Source organism: Glycine max, chromosome 2 (genome assembly GCF_000004515.6).
Source record: "Glycine max cultivar Williams 82 chromosome 2, Glycine_max_v4.0, whole genome shotgun sequence".
In the NCBI taxonomy this organism is placed as follows: domain Eukaryota; kingdom Viridiplantae; phylum Streptophyta; class Magnoliopsida; order Fabales; family Fabaceae; genus Glycine; species Glycine max.
The window spans coordinates 37,129,356-37,145,115 of NC_016089.4; the positions used below are offsets into that span (position 1 = coordinate 37,129,356).

The following is a 15,760-nucleotide window of genomic DNA, read 5'->3' on the forward strand; positions in this document are numbered from 1 at the left end:
AATCGCACACAATGACCTTATATAAAAACATAAGTCTCTGTGGCTTTGTATTCGACGTAAAGAGGTTTCAAAAACCTTATATGTATAAGACACAAAAGAAAATTCTTGTTCATGAAATATATATTGTTCAAGAAAACCAACGCCAGATACGTATAACCTTTATCCCAAATAAAATAATATGTAAGCACACGCGACACAAACAAAAATTGTGTACAAACCCATAAATTAAATGCAGAGGCCTTTTATTCATTTGAAAAAAAAAAGAAAAAATTTACAACCATAACACAGAAATTTACGGGTTTTACAATTTTATTGATCAAAATAGTTTCTCCCCAAAATAAAATTGGGGTTCATATAACTAAAATGATTCAGATATAATACATATCAAACAACTTTAAATCCCAATAATCTAACAGTAATGGTGGCTCTAATACCACTTGTTGGAATTTTTAATAAACCTTATAAAATATCAAATGAGCACCAAAACACATTACGTCAGATAATCAAAAGGTTTTAAGGAATACCTGAATCCATAAAGCTTGATCAAAACACAACAGAATCTTACAGCGGTCACGAAAAATTGGTTTAATGACCTTCCTCAATCAAATCACATTCTTCCTTATGGGACCTTCGTTTTCTCTTCAGGTGGAGAGAAGAGAAAATGTTTCTTGATTTGGTGTGTTGGGGACCATAACCATGTCTTAGGTTTTAACCTATTAGGGTTTCCATTATCCCCTAATGAGCCAAACTAGTTTTCGCTCATTAAGCTCATATCAATTTTCTGTTGGCATTCTAATGAGCTCATTGAATTAGATCACTTTATATTAAATCCATCTAAATTTAAGTAACTAATATAAATATTATAATATAATATGTAGCTCATATTAATTAATTACGAATTATAAAATTCCTAACAAACTATTCACCAAAAGGCCTTCTATTGTTTTCATACAAAATTTTATTGTTTTCACTATTTTTTAATGTGTAAATCCATTACAATGTGTAAACAATTCTTTCACTATTTTTTATACATGATATTTTATTGTTTTTATACAAGTTATTTTTGCCAAACCTTTTTACTTTAACAAAATTTTCAAATAATAAAATCAAATTTTACCACACTTTAATCTACTAATGTTTTCATAGTTGGAGTACACAAATATCACGAGTTGAGTCCCAATCAATATTCAATACTCATATAAGTTGTTTTGCAAATTTTTTATTTTTTTTTTCCCTTAAGCTAAAGCACACATGTACTTGTTTCTCATCGTAAGCCTTTTGCCCCAAGGTATTTTTTAGTTCACTTATAGGAGAAAAAGGAATAAAATTTTTTATTTTTTATTTTTAAAAAAAGACATTCTAAGATGGTTTTCAGAAAAACCGTCTTAGAATCCTCAAATTTTTATTTTAAAAAAAAATAGATAAAAGAAATTTTAACACGATTCTTTGAAAAACCATATTAAAAACTCTATTTCCTAAGACGGTTTCAAGAATCATTAATTTTTAATTTTTTTCCATAAAAAATAATTCTAAGACCGTTCTTTAAAAAATTGTCTTAGAATTTTTAAGACGGTTTTTGAAAAGACCGTCTTAGATTTCTAAATTTTTTTATTTCTTTTTTTAAAAGACATTATAAGACGATTCTAAGAGAAAACTGTCATAGAAATTGTATCATTCTAAGACGGTTTTTGGAAACCATCATGAAAAGTCTTGACTTCTCACGATATCAGCAGTAAAAACGGTTCAAAACCATCATCGAATGTCTCCAAGAACCGTCATCGAAGATGTTTTTTCTAGTAGTTTTTTGGTTTGTTAAATTTGAATTAATTTTGTTTTTGCTACCCCAAATTTTAATTTTTTTATCAATAGTCCGTCAATTTTTAAAAATGTTATTTTAGTTCTTCTTGATTGATTTTTTGTGGTTTGAATGCACAATTTAGGGTGATTTTTTGCCACATGATGAACTAAAAACTACATTTCTAAAAAAATTGACAAGTAAAATATATAATATTTTATTTAAGGGACTAAAAATTATATTTATTAAGTCTTTTCATTTTTGTCTTTAACTCATAAAACTAAGTGTTTTCATCTATATACTTTTGGAAAAAAAATCTAGTTCCTAAATATAGCAGGTTTTCTACCAATGGAAGAAACAAAATTAGTGTATTCCAAAAAATATGGATACTATTTAATAAATTTTAATACATCTGATAATTATGATACTTTCAATTAGGGAAATTATTCTTGATTGATAAGATTGGTTATATAATGTGACAGGAAGAGGAGAATAGAGAAAAAAAATGAGAGGTATTAATTATGTGTTTTTAAATAATGAGTGTCCAAATATCATTACTCTTTCATTTATGTACTTATGTTAGAACAAATCAAAACAATGTAATCATAATTACATGTCATTAATGAGAAAGAAATAATAATAATTAAATTATTAAATTAACAGAAAAAACAATAAAAACTATTAAATATATTTTTAATTTGAATGTTATCTTCTTAAATGGACAGATAAAGAAAAAAAGAAATATTAATTTTATTATCAACATGAAAATCTCATTTCCTTTATCTTCCATATATAGAAATCCATTAAAACAATAATTTATCGTAAAACAATTTAGTTACCATATTTTCTACTAATACAACTCAAACAACACAAGAATCTCTAATAAAAATGTCTCTAACAATAGTTTCCCTATATTCAACCTAGTTTCACCTTAAAGAAAATTTATATATAATACACATCATCAAGAAGGAGAAAAGCACATCAAAGTAACATCTTAAGAAATTTATTAATTCTTGCTTCATTGTCTTCCACATATGTAAGCCAATTAAATATTTTGTTGTAAAATCCTTCTAATTATTTATTGTAATTAAATGAATTTAATTACCATTTAATTTTATGCTAATACACATCAGATAACTTACTATCTCCAACAAGTGTCTCTAGCACATCTTAAAAAGAATTATATAAACAGCACAACATCAAACATGAGAAAGGCACAACAAAGTAGCTAGCATATATAGATTTCTTCTTGTTCTTTTTTTGTCACTGTGATGGCGAGAAAGAAGGTTGATCTTGCATACATAAGCAATCCCAAGAAGAGGAAGGAAGTATTGAAGAAAAGGAAAAATGGTTCAAAGATTCTTTCTCTTTATCCCATTTTAACTATGCTTTATTAGCCTTGTAGCATGCATATTTATCTTTTAATAAAAATTTAGTTTCTAACCATTTCTCACTTTCTCTCATTTATCCTAATGGATTTCTATGTTTTTCAACAGGTTTGCTAAAAAAGGTTGATGAAATCACTACCCTTTGTGGCATTGAGGCTTGTGCTATCATTTATAGTCCAGACGAACCTGAGCCTCAGGTTTGGTCATCTGACCAAGGAGTGGAAAGTGTGATTTTCAAGTTTAGGGGAGTTTCTGAATTGACACGAAACAAAAGAATGTTTTGTCAAGAGTCACTTTTAAGGAAAAACATAATCCAAGTGCAAGGGCAGCTCAAGAAACTCAGGAATGAAAATAGGATGAAGGAGATTAACCTTTTCATGTGTCAATACTTTGTTGGTGGTAACCACCTTGACAAGTCCAATATTATTGATCTGAATGATATCACATTCTTGGCTGATAAAAAGTTGGAGGAGATTACAAAGAAAATAGAAATGCTCCATGTCCAAGAGGTGACACCAACTACTGAAAATGAGGAGAAACCATGACTAAAGGAGAGCAAGCACTTGTGACCAATGTAGGTGCCATGCCAAATTAATCTAAATTGGTCTAATGACAAAAAATTTCATCCCTTGAAAAGAGTTATGTTCTAGTTGGCAAAGTTTCTAGTGTCTATCTTCTTGAAACTATTCTATGTTTGGTTGTCATGTTTTCTTTGTCTTTAAATGTGACGATGCTTAGACACAGGAATAATATTGAATAAAATTAAAATTTTCTTGCTCTATTTTAAGGATTCTACTATCTTTCAAATATGTAGAATCTCAATATAAATTTGAATGAATTAACAGGCACATCTAAAGACTAAATTCTTGGAAAGAAGCCATTGATATATTTAATTAGATGTTCCAATAAAGATAGTTTTCCCTATATAATTAGCTTTTTCATATCGATGAAATTGTTCATGAACTTCAAGTATGGAATTTGTAATTGACCCATCATAAAAGAAAGTGGGGAGGATTTAATTGCATTTCTTCAATAAGGGTTTTACTAGAATTGGAATCATTTTTTTCAAGAATATTTCTTATTGAAAAAAGAGCTTAGAAAAAACTCATGGAATAGGCACGAATTGAGGAAGGAAAATGACAAGAATCAATTATTTAATTTTTATTATGGCTTATGTGTTGGTTGAATCATAGGTAAAACATATACTACAGGAGCCCTCGATAGATTTGCTGCATACAAGGGGTAAAAAGTATTATCACTTCATGTGTCCTCGACGGATTGTGCTCACACATAATTTAACTGCTATTTCAATTTCACTCATCATGAACTATATCTCCTTATTTCTTCTACTTAATTTTATTCCTTCATTTTGTCTTCATCTTTGCACCCTTCTCGGTCAGAAATAATTTTTTCTCTCCAGCATGAAAATTATGAGGACCTTTCTTCCCTCCACCATCATTGTGTTATGTTGTGCATGTTTCTCCCTAAATTGCCTTCAACTGTGATAACACGCACCAATCACCATGAACATCTTCACCAAGAAACCCACCACCAAAGTTTCTCCTTCTCAATCATCTTTTTTGCCTCTCACCTAATTATAATAATTCAAATAGTGTGTACATTTGGGTTGCGTTTGTTCATTTCCAATCAATTGAATTTCCGTGTTTTTGTTTGATAATTAAAAGTGTTTGCTATTATTTCATGCAGAGGCTCTTCATGAGAGTAAATTTGAAATGAATAATTTTTTTTTTTGTTTCAAGAGCCAATTTTGTTTATCTTTTTTAATGGTTAACACAAGCAATTTTTTTTATCATGGTTCCATGTAGTTTCAAGTATCCCATCTAATCATATTTCATCTTTTAATTTATTGTCACTTCCTTCTTAATTTATATTCAGGTTCTTTGTTTAGCCTTTGAATGTGAGATTTTTTTAGACAGTATTATACAAATGCTTTTAATTTATGTATCCATTTTAATTTTTTCTAATATTTTATGTGCATTTTAGTACTATCAAAACTCCATAACTTCAAAAAAAAATTGATTAACAATCAAATTCGAAGGAATTTATCAAATTTTGGGGTAGCTTTGATTTTTAAGAAATTAACTTATTTATTTTATCTTCTTTATATCTCAATCTTATTTTTCCCTTCAATCTACCACAAAACCCGTCTATAATGACACAACTAAACTACATACACAATTCATTTCAAATATATTGTCAACCTTCTATTTATCTTTTTATATTCTTTATCAATTTCGTTTTGTGCATTAATTTAAGAAAATTTTCTTTCTTTAACAGCTCAAATAAAGTATGGATAATTTTAAAACTCAACAATCAAGAGAACACACAATAAAGAAAAAACATAGAGAAAAAATACAAGAAATAGAAGGCCAAGAATGATCATGGAATAAAGACAAACGGGAAATTCGAGCTCATAGATTTCAATTCCGGTTCTCAACCCATGACCAATATGAACTCGAAGTTTCCTTCGTAACTCGTAAAACTTCTTCACAGTGGCTCCTTTCTATGCCTCATTTCATAGGGAACCCAAAAGTGGCTCTATTTCATTATATTACATCCATATACTAATTCCATTCGTTTAATATCCCTATCTTTGGTGTCATTGAGATAAGAGATGTCGTTTCTAGTCTATCTATTTCTATAAATGGAAAATTTTGGAAAATGGAAAGTTGAAAAATCGTTATATAATAATCCAAAAATTGCAATAGAAAAAGAATCCAGAAATTGGAATAGAAAAGAAAAAGAGAGGTTTGAGATGATTTTTCAATCTTTTATACTGGATAATCTAGTATTCTTATGCATGAAGATAATTAATTCGATAGTTGTGGTCGGACTCTATTATGGATTTCTGACCACATTTTCCATAGGGCCCTCTTATCTCTTCCTTCTTCGAGCTAGGCTTGTGGAAGAATTATCTAAAAGAGGAGCAAGCTATAGAGAAAGCGAAGCAACACAATTAACATGAATTTTATATTTTTTTTTATTTCTAGGAATCCATTTCAGGTGTATAATATGTATTAATGATTAATTATATGTAATTCTTTTTTATGTAACAAATTAACTTTCAATTCATTGTTCTCTCTCCTATAACCTTCTCTCTCTTCATTGGTAACAAATTAACTCTTATTGGTACCAAATCTAAGACTGATTTTAAGTTTGCATAATTGAATTTAACGGGACTATGTATTAATAATTTATTAACACAGCTAAATTAAAGTAAATAATAAATACACTTTTCACATTAGATTAAAAAAGAAAAACCTTCGATCAATTATACATAGAGTCAATTTTATGTTTTAAATCAACAAAGTGACATGTAGAAAAATTAAAACCAACTTTACTAATTTGTAGGCATGCTTTTTTATAATTTTATTATTTTCTAAAAAAATTAAAAAACATAATTTCATTAAAAAATTAAGTGTAATTTTTTAAAATTAATCATGTATTATGTATTCAATAAAATGAATTATATTAAACAATAGAAAATATAGGCAGAAAAAGAATATAAATTTTAAAACAATTTTAAAAATCACTTTATTCAATATTAAATTTTTAAAAGAAAAGTATTTTTTAAAAATTTTTTAAAACAAAAAATAATTTTTGAAATAGAATGTTACCATGTATGTGTGCATCCAAGGCATTGGCACATTATTATAAAGGGAAATAACTAAAGTGAATTATAGATATACTTCAATTTCAAAATACATATTGTGTGTTATTACATTTTTGTTATTGTGTTGTGTGTTATATAATGCGGATACTAAGAGATATTGAAAAAATATATCAATTTTAACAAAAAATGTTGCAGGAAAATAAAAATTGTGAACACACAGGCGTGAAAGTACCTGTGTTTAATGGTCATTTAACGGAATCAAAGAAAAGGAATGAAGTTTTGATTTGTTGGGGGAGAAAGTCACTACTAAAAAAAAGGCTTTTTACGATACCAAATTTACGTCGGTTATTTAGGAACCGCTCTAATAAGTTGAACGGTGGCATTTTTGTAATTTTTGTGAAATAATTTGCATTCTACGACTTGCAATCTAAGGCGGTTATAAAAAACCGCCTTAGAATGTTACAGGCTATAACATTTACGCCGGTTTTCAATAAAAACCGACGTAGAGTTAAACAAAAAAAAATGAAAATTAAACCGCTTCCCTCAACGTATTGTCTTTTCCTTTGAACACAGCACTGAGACCTAGCATTGAACCCTTGAGCATTGAACCCTGTAGACAGCCTTGTGACCTTCGATTGAACCCTTCACCATTCTCGCTTGCCCTCAACGTATTTGTTGTTTCAGTTTCAAGCATTGAACCCTGTAGACAGCCTTGTGGCCTTCGATTGAAGCCTTCGATTGAACCCTTCACCATTCTCGCTTTCCCTCAACGTATTTGTTGTTTCAGTTTCAAGCATTGAACCCTATTGACGAAGAAGCCCTGTACATTGAAGTGGACGAGGTTCAAAGTTGTCGGCTCGAACTGCCAGTTCGTGAAGAACAACATTAATCTCACTTCGAAGAAACCAGGTTACGTTAATAAGGTTGTTAGGTTAAGCTTCAAAGATATGGGGTGGTTCGTGAAGCAAGGTCGCGGGTTTGATAAAAAAATTTTAACGTTGATGTTTGCTTATGGTGGTTGCAAGGAAGACGCGTGCAGCTCATCGAGTTGTTGTTGAAGAAGCTGGAACCTTGTTTACAGGGCTGCAAGCGGGTCAGTGGCCATTTCTGATTTTTTGTGTGGTTCATGGTTGTTGGAATGATTTTTTATCAGTAAAATATATTTATATTGATATATTGGTTAGAATGTTAGCTTCACATGATAAAACTTGCACTATCTCCTTCATAGCTGATTTCACCTATTTCATTTAACTTAAAGCTCCCATTGCTGTGCTTTAGTAGTTGGCGGCATTGTCTGCGGAGTTTCTCATACTCCTTTATGCATTTAAGGATTTAGCATAAAAGCAACATTATGTTAAACTCAACAAACAGAAGAGGGAAGTACACACAAATTAAGTTTTAAATGTTGGAGAAACATGATGGATCGAGCATGAATTTGGGGATCCAATATATATGTTTACCTATTTTGAGTTCTTATAGCATCTCTTTCTTCTTTTGTACTGTCCAAGTCATAGCTGTATAATTTGAATATGTAATCAGTAACCATAAAACATATAGAAAAGGTTGGGGAAAAAAATCTATTCACATACTTCAATTGAAATGAGCATTTTGTGAAGGAAAGTTCATATTTTACTGAAAATCATTTAGGACTTGCATTTCTCTCGTTTATGTTAGCATGTTGAAGCTGATAGGAATGGATTATTTTGTGGTACAACTCTCTGGTAACAGAGTCAGAGATGAATTAAACTAATACCCAGGATATTAGAGAGATCCTAGCCTCTCCCCATTCTCTAGGAGGCCAAACCTTTCCAAATTGATCAAATCCCCTCTTCTCTCAATCCCTGTACTTATTTCTAGACAACATACCTTATCCAAACTATCTCACAAATAAAAAGGGAAATTTATCTCTTAAACTGTCAGTTAGTAAGCAATTCCATGTAAAGCTCTGTCAGTTTTGTAAGGATACCCTACAATTTGATTGTTCTTAAACTGTGTGCCTTCTATCATTGTTATTAAATAGGAGTTGACAGCTCAAGTTTCTGCTGAGACTGACCCTGTATCGCTTCTTCCAAAAGTTGTGTCTTTACTTTATATCCAGGTAACTACAGTTTTTATTTATTTTTTGCTCCCACCTCCCTTTTTCCATTATAAACATGGATACTTGTATGAATAGGTTTACCACAAAGCACTTCAAGCTCCTGGAAGGGCCATTTCTATTGGTATTTCCCATTTAAAGGTATGTTATTTCTGTCAATTGATTAAGTTGTGCAGGAAATCATAACTAGAACAACTAGTAATATAAAATTATAAATACCAAATAATGATGATATGGTCACCAACCTAGGAATTGCTCTTTTTTTTTTTCTATTTCCACTAAATAATAATTTTAGTTGAGTTGAACGCCTAAGATCGACAGTGACATCAAATCTGTTGTAATTGTAATTGGAATGAAGCCTGCTGGTGTTTCCCATCCAGACTTCTTATCCATTATGATTGCATATCATACTGATAGAACCTAGATCCAAGCATTCTTGTCTTATAATTATATTCTTTTTAAGCTTCATAATTCAGTTATACTGAACTTTCAATACTTCTCCGGCAGCACCAAAGATACCTTCCTCAGTCACCCACTCAAAACAGTCACATTAGCAAAAGAAGAAAAGAAACTAATAAAATAAGACAAGCAGTCATACAACAAAAAACCAAATAAAATAATCTACCTAACCTAATAACACCAATATCATCTTTTTTTTAAGAGGTTATTAATATAATTAAAACATACAATTTGAAACTTCATATACAATTCCATTCCATTTGCAGAATACATGAAACTTACAAATAAGACTTAGCTTTTGAAAATTCATTGGCTAAAGATTCAACTTAAGTTTGTAGAAGGATACTGTTGGCACAAGAGATTCACAAAATTAGAAATAATAAAAATACACTCAAAAGAGAAGAAGTGAAAGTCTGATGTTCATTCTTAGAGCAGTTGAAATGCTTTGTATCTAATACATATATTCTCACAAAATAGAACAGTAGTTACTTCTACCCAAGAAGCTTAATAGCTCGTATACTGATCATAAATACAAAGCTTAAAACACACTCGAGCAAGTACTAGTCAACACACTTATTGAACATACACTTACTACAATGCATAAATTATAAAAAATAAATACACTTGAATAAGCTTGATCTCACAATTCTTAACAGCCTCACGAACAACATGGAAATCACTTGAATATGCTTTGTCTTTCCATGCTAAACAGGATTTTCACCAATGACAATTGCTTATTTACTGTCACAATAAATCTCAGTAGCGTCCATCTTCTCCACTCCCAAATCAAACATAATTTTCTTCAACCAAATGGCTTGGTTTGTTGCTGCAGCTGCTGCTACATATTCAGCTTCAGCAGTAGATTGAGTTACAATGTCCTGCTTCTTTGAGTTCCAAGAGAACATGTGTGAGCCTAAGGAAAAAACATATTCAGTAGTGCTCTTCATGTCATCAAGGTTTCCAGCCTAATCATTGTCAACATAACCAAACAAACTTCCATTTTCATCGGGTTTAAACTAGATTCTAAATTGAGTTTCAAGTACTTAAGTGCTCTCTTTGCTACTACAAAATGTAACACACTTAGACTTTTCATAAATGTTGAGAGTAAGCTGGCTGCATACGTGGTCTAGATGAAGTGAGATAAAGCAAACTTCCAATCACATTTCTATAAAGAGAATCGCCCCATCTTTTCAGCTCCATCATCTTTGGATAGTTTCATATTCTGCACCGAAGGAGTAGGGACAAATTTGCAACTTTTCATTCTAAACTTCTTCAAAATTTCATAAGCATACTTTTCTTGATTCAGAAAAATACCAACTTCACTTTGATGCACTTCCAAGCCTAGAAAATAATTCATTTCTCATAAGTTGGATATCTGAAACTGATTTTGCATCTCCACTATGAGTTGTTGCACTTCTTGTTGATTATTGCTAGTCATTAGAAAATCATCAACATACACAGAGACAATTAAAGAGCCACCATCCAACAACCTTTTCACATAAAGAGTTGCATCATTTTCACTCCTAAAACCTTGACTGCTAAAGTAAGCATCAATGTTGTTGTACTAAGCTCTAGGAGCTTGTTTCTGCCCATACGAAGCTTTATGAAGCTTATACACCTTGTCTTATCTTCCTTTCACAACAAAGCCTTCAGATTGAGCTACATAAATTTCTCCAGTCATGTTCCTATTCAAGAATGCAGATTTGACATCTAAATGCCAAATTTTCCACTTCATTTCAGCTGCCAAAGCTACAAGAATGCGAATAGTGTTCATTTTTGTAACCGGAGAAAACGTCTCTACATAATCAATTCCAGGTTGCTGAGCATAACCTTTAACAACAAGTTTGGTATTGTATTTGTTAATGGACCCATTAAGATTCAGCTTTACCTTATAGACCCATTTAACTCCAATAGAATTTTTGTCTTCCAGTTTGTCAACCAGCTGCCATGTATTGTTGTCTTCAATGGTGGTCATCTCCTTCATAGAATGGTTCCATTGTTCAAACTTACTAGCTTTTTCATTAGACATTAGGTTCAAATCTTTCGGCTAAGAGAATGAAGACTTTCTCAACTATCCCACTGTATAGAAATTTCTCCGCTAACAACTTGATTTGATTCACAACCTTCATCAGTCTGGTCATGAAATCTTTTATGTTTTTAGCCTCATTCATCTTTAAGGCTTCAAACTCCCTCTTAAGGTTGAGAACCTACATTTTCTTGGTCCTCTCATTTCCAAAGAACTCCTCTTGAAGTTTCTCCCAAATCTCCCTTGCTGTATCCAAGTTGGAAATTCTCATAAAAACATCATCATCCACAACTGAGTGCAAGATGGTAAGAGCCTTGGCTCTTTTGGCAACTTGCTTACTATGAAATCTGATCTGAGCAACAGTTGGATTCTCTTCCAAAGCTGGTGGTTCAGTTTTTTCCATTGCTTTCCAAAGATCAAAAGCTTTCAACTGCCTTCTCATCTTCACAACCCAGATTTCGTCGTTCTTTCCTGTGAATACAGGAGGTGCTACTAATGGAACATTGTTGGAAGCCATTTAAAAAGTTGGGTATTCTAAAAAAGGATTGGGTTCTCTCAAACTCTGTTTTTGATTTCCAATTTCTCTCTACACTCAAGGTTCTCTCACAGTCCATCATGATCAAATCAACTCTAGATACCAATTGTTGGCACAAGAGATTCACAAACCCAGAAATCAGAAAAATGCACTCAAAAGAGAAGAAGTGCAAGTATAATTCATTCATACAGCAGCTAAAATGCTTTGTGTCTAATACATATATTCTCACAAAATAGAACAGTAGTTACTTGTATCTAACAAGCTTAATAGCCCATGTACCCATCATAAATAGAAAGCTTAAAACACAGTCCAACAAGTACTAGTCAACACACTTACTGAACACACACTTTTACACTGCATAAAGCATAAAAAATAAATACACATAAGAAAATTCAGCAACTACATTAGAAATTTCAGTGCATTAACAGATACCATTTGTGCTTTTGAAATGAATATATGTTCATAGTCTTTTAAACGTGTTTGAATGTCAACGTTTGAAGTTTGATTTCCTCCTAATAAAAATTAATAAATTATTAATTAATATTTACCGTTAAAATAAAATAAATATATGTTCATAGTCTTTTAAACGTGCTTTTGAAATGAATATATGTTCATAGCCTTCTTTTGCATGCATTCAAGCACATTGTCAAAGCTTTTTGTGAAAGAATCCAGCACCTCATGTTCCAGTTGTGATCCAACAGAACTCCAATCAATCCCCAACTTCTCAATTTCATTGTAAATGTCTTGAGCCTCTGATACTTTTGCATCAAGCATTCTTGAAAGAATACCATGGTCCATGAATGCATGAAGAGCTTGTACTGAAAAGGTTGAAATCTATAGAGGCACCAAATAAACGCAAGGTTATTTCAGCAACCTATTAATGAATGATCTGAACTTTAAGCTTTTTCACACCAACATTAATCCATATTAGCCCACATGGCCATCCAGTCAAGGTAAAAAAATAAGGAAACCGATATAACTTACTGTATGTGGTCCAATAACAGAATTAACATAAAATGTGTCAAGGTAAGATGGATTTTTCACATTTGTTGAAGCCCACATCAACCTCTGCTTCTTGGCACCTCTATTCTCCAAGCGTTCCCATCTTGGACCAGAAAATTTTTTCTGGTAAAGTTGGTATGCTAAGACTGCTTGAGCAACCGCACCCTATAAGAATTGATATAATATTTTAGGCAAATGTTAACTAGTGCCCTTAGGGCATTGGTTAAGAAAACTAAAAGGGGAAAGGTTTTAAAGGCAGAATGCTTCACATTACCTTTCCTTTGAGATCAAGAGCCTCAGTAGTACCAATTTGCTCAAGTTTCTTGTCAAGTGTAACATCCACTCTACTGATGTAGAATGCTGCTGCACTTGAAACCTTAGAGAGATCAGTCATGCCACAAGACTCAAGGCCATCCAAGTAAGCATCAATCACTGCTTCATATTTAGGGAGGCAGAATATGAGCTGTTCAAATACGCAAACTATGAGCCTATTGCTGTTACAGCCAATAAGGATCAAAATTTGTGACATCAGAATGCACATAACAAACTTACAGTGGCATTTACACTTATCCCCAGAGAAATGACCTCCTTCATGGAAGAGATGGATTCATCAGTGGCAGGAATTTTCATGTAAACACATGGACTTCCAACCATATTATGAAGCCATTTTGCTGCCTCAGTTGTCCCCTTGGTGTCATTTGCTAGCTTTGGGGAAATTGCAAGAGATACATGTCCATCTTCCCCATCTGTTTCATTGTAAATTGGCTCCAGAAGTTTGCAAGTATCCTGTATGTCCTTCACAACCAATTCCCAATAAGCACTTTCTATGTCCTTCCCTGCCCCTACCAATTCCCTGCTTGGTTGCAAGTCAAATAAATAATATATTATACCCAAAAAGAAATACTACTAAGCAACAGTTGCATATTCCGGATATGAAAGAAAACTGCAGATCTTATTTTTACTAATTGAGATCCAACAAATTGTTCCTTTGACAAAAAAAAAAACAATACACTATGTCATCGCATATTAAAGTGCCCGATCCCACAAACAAGTCAATGAGAATGAATTTATCTTTTTCACAACTCACAATTTGCCCCAAGAACAAATAACAGAATAACACTTATTTAATTTCATTGACTGAAAAATTTGTTTCCCCTCTTATAATTTATCTTTTCCCATTAAGTGAATTCAGCTAGATGGATGAAACACCAAAAATCATGTTATATTATATGCCATTTAAATATAAATAATTAAATTCTACCTCTATTTCTTTTTATAAGGAATAAATGAGTGTATCTTTATATCCTAATTATAAGAAATATAGATGTGTTAATCATGTTTTTAGTTCCTTTTACAAATTTCACTCTTAGTTCATAATAAAAAAAAATTAGCATTTTTTATCTTTATATTCTTGCTCTGTTAACAATTTTAGACTTTGATGAAGTAACAATGTTAATTAATAATATAATAACCACACTTTGTTGCATCATCAAGGAGTTTGACGAGCCAATTAATCAATTATGTGTAATTTTTTTGTAAAAGAAAAAATATTTTTAATCCCTAGTTTGTTCAGACATCACATCACATCACATCAACTAGTTGGTGAGACCATTAGAGATTAAAAGCATAGATCGTTCTTATGTTATCAATTAATACAAATTTAGAGATTAAATTTATTCATAATACGGAGTACGTGAGTGTTATTCAAATATTTCTGTATTTTTAAATTATTTTGTGTATATAAATTTATCGATGAAATGATTATTTAGAAGCAATCCTTCCAAACCTAGAAGACAGACAAGGAGATAAATTTTTTAACTCCATGGTTTCACAAATGAAAATCATGTTCAGGCTGGAATTGTTATCAGATGAATTTTTTTCAAATAAGAGATTGTTGTTCAAATTGTCCATAAGATGTTCATCAACTTGTTCTACAAATGGCACAATCTTGAGCTCCAATGCTCCATCAACGCACTTTCTTTGACATTCAAATTTTTTTGATTGCCTAATCAAAATAATCCTTAGTACAAGGAAAATATTGTCAAAAAACTCATGGTTCAACTAAGAACCTGCTGAAACTCATGATTGTTTGTCATATCACTTAATGTTGTCAAAATGTTGAACTATATGTATATATAAATGTATTTGCCATGTCCTGATCTGGTTTGTAGTTTTGACATGATTATTTTGAACCTAATATATTTTTGTCTTTTAAATGTAGGTTGTGAAGCTTCATTAAAATACTGGGTATGTAGACAACACACCAGCACAAAGACTGCACCAGGTCATTGGTAAGCATAAGCTCCTATTCATCAATATTTTCTTTGCTAGATTTGAAGATACTTTTGATAAATTATGCTGCTACCACACTTTCATTTTCCTAGCAAGTATCTTAGTTATTTTTGTTTTTAAGTGGACGAAAACACAGGTATTTATCAGAATGTTGTTATTTTGATTGCACTGCCTAACAACTTAAGAAAGAGGTAAAAGAAAAAATGGAATAGTTTACAAAAACTGTGTTAAATTTTAATAGGTACATGCCTGAAACTTGGGTTTCCATGAGGCCACATGATGTTTGTCATGCTTTCTACATTTTCATAGACATTTGCATCATCAATGCCCATACTTTCAAAAAGTGGGACCATATTGGCTTGCCCAACATAACCATGATAAGGCTTCTTAGACACATTGAGTATCTTTGTTTGTAGAGGGAGATCAAAGAGCTCTTGTAGTGCAGCAAATATGGCTTTGCGAAGTTCTAAAGGAACTTTTTCAAAAATTGCTTCAAAGCAACCATAATCTACTAGTGCCTTGTGGACTTGGGAT

The 15,760-nt window shown here is 31.5% G+C and overlaps 2 protein-coding genes and 1 non-coding gene across 3 annotated transcripts; 1 reads left to right on the forward strand and 2 right to left on the reverse strand.

Annotated features, from left to right (window-relative positions):
* Positions 1-3,066: 3,066 nt before the first annotated feature.
* Positions 3,067-3,728, forward strand: LOC100813005 (agamous-like MADS-box protein AGL80). Its single transcript, XM_003518098.4, has 2 exons — positions 3,067-3,145; positions 3,292-3,728. The coding sequence occupies exons 1-2, from the start codon at positions 3,067-3,069 to the stop codon at positions 3,726-3,728; spliced, it is 516 nt and encodes a 171-aa protein (XP_003518146.1).
* Positions 3,729-5,654: 1,926 nt separating this feature from the next.
* On the reverse strand, positions 5,655-5,805 carry MIR5032 (microRNA MIR5032). The gene has a single exon (NR_048814.1). It is a non-coding gene; the product is annotated as a microRNA MIR5032 (primary transcript).
* Positions 5,806-12,514: 6,709 nt separating this feature from the next.
* LOC100813545 (transaldolase) lies at positions 12,515-15,558 on the reverse strand. The gene is made up of 5 exons (XM_006575958.1): positions 15,472-15,558; positions 13,487-13,837; positions 13,209-13,397; positions 12,917-13,099; positions 12,515-12,766 (listed from the first exon to the last, which is right to left on the reverse strand). The coding sequence occupies exons 1-5, from the start codon at positions 15,556-15,558 to the stop codon at positions 12,515-12,517; spliced, it is 1,062 nt and encodes a 353-aa protein (XP_006576021.1).
* Positions 15,559-15,760: the final 202 nt, after the last annotated feature.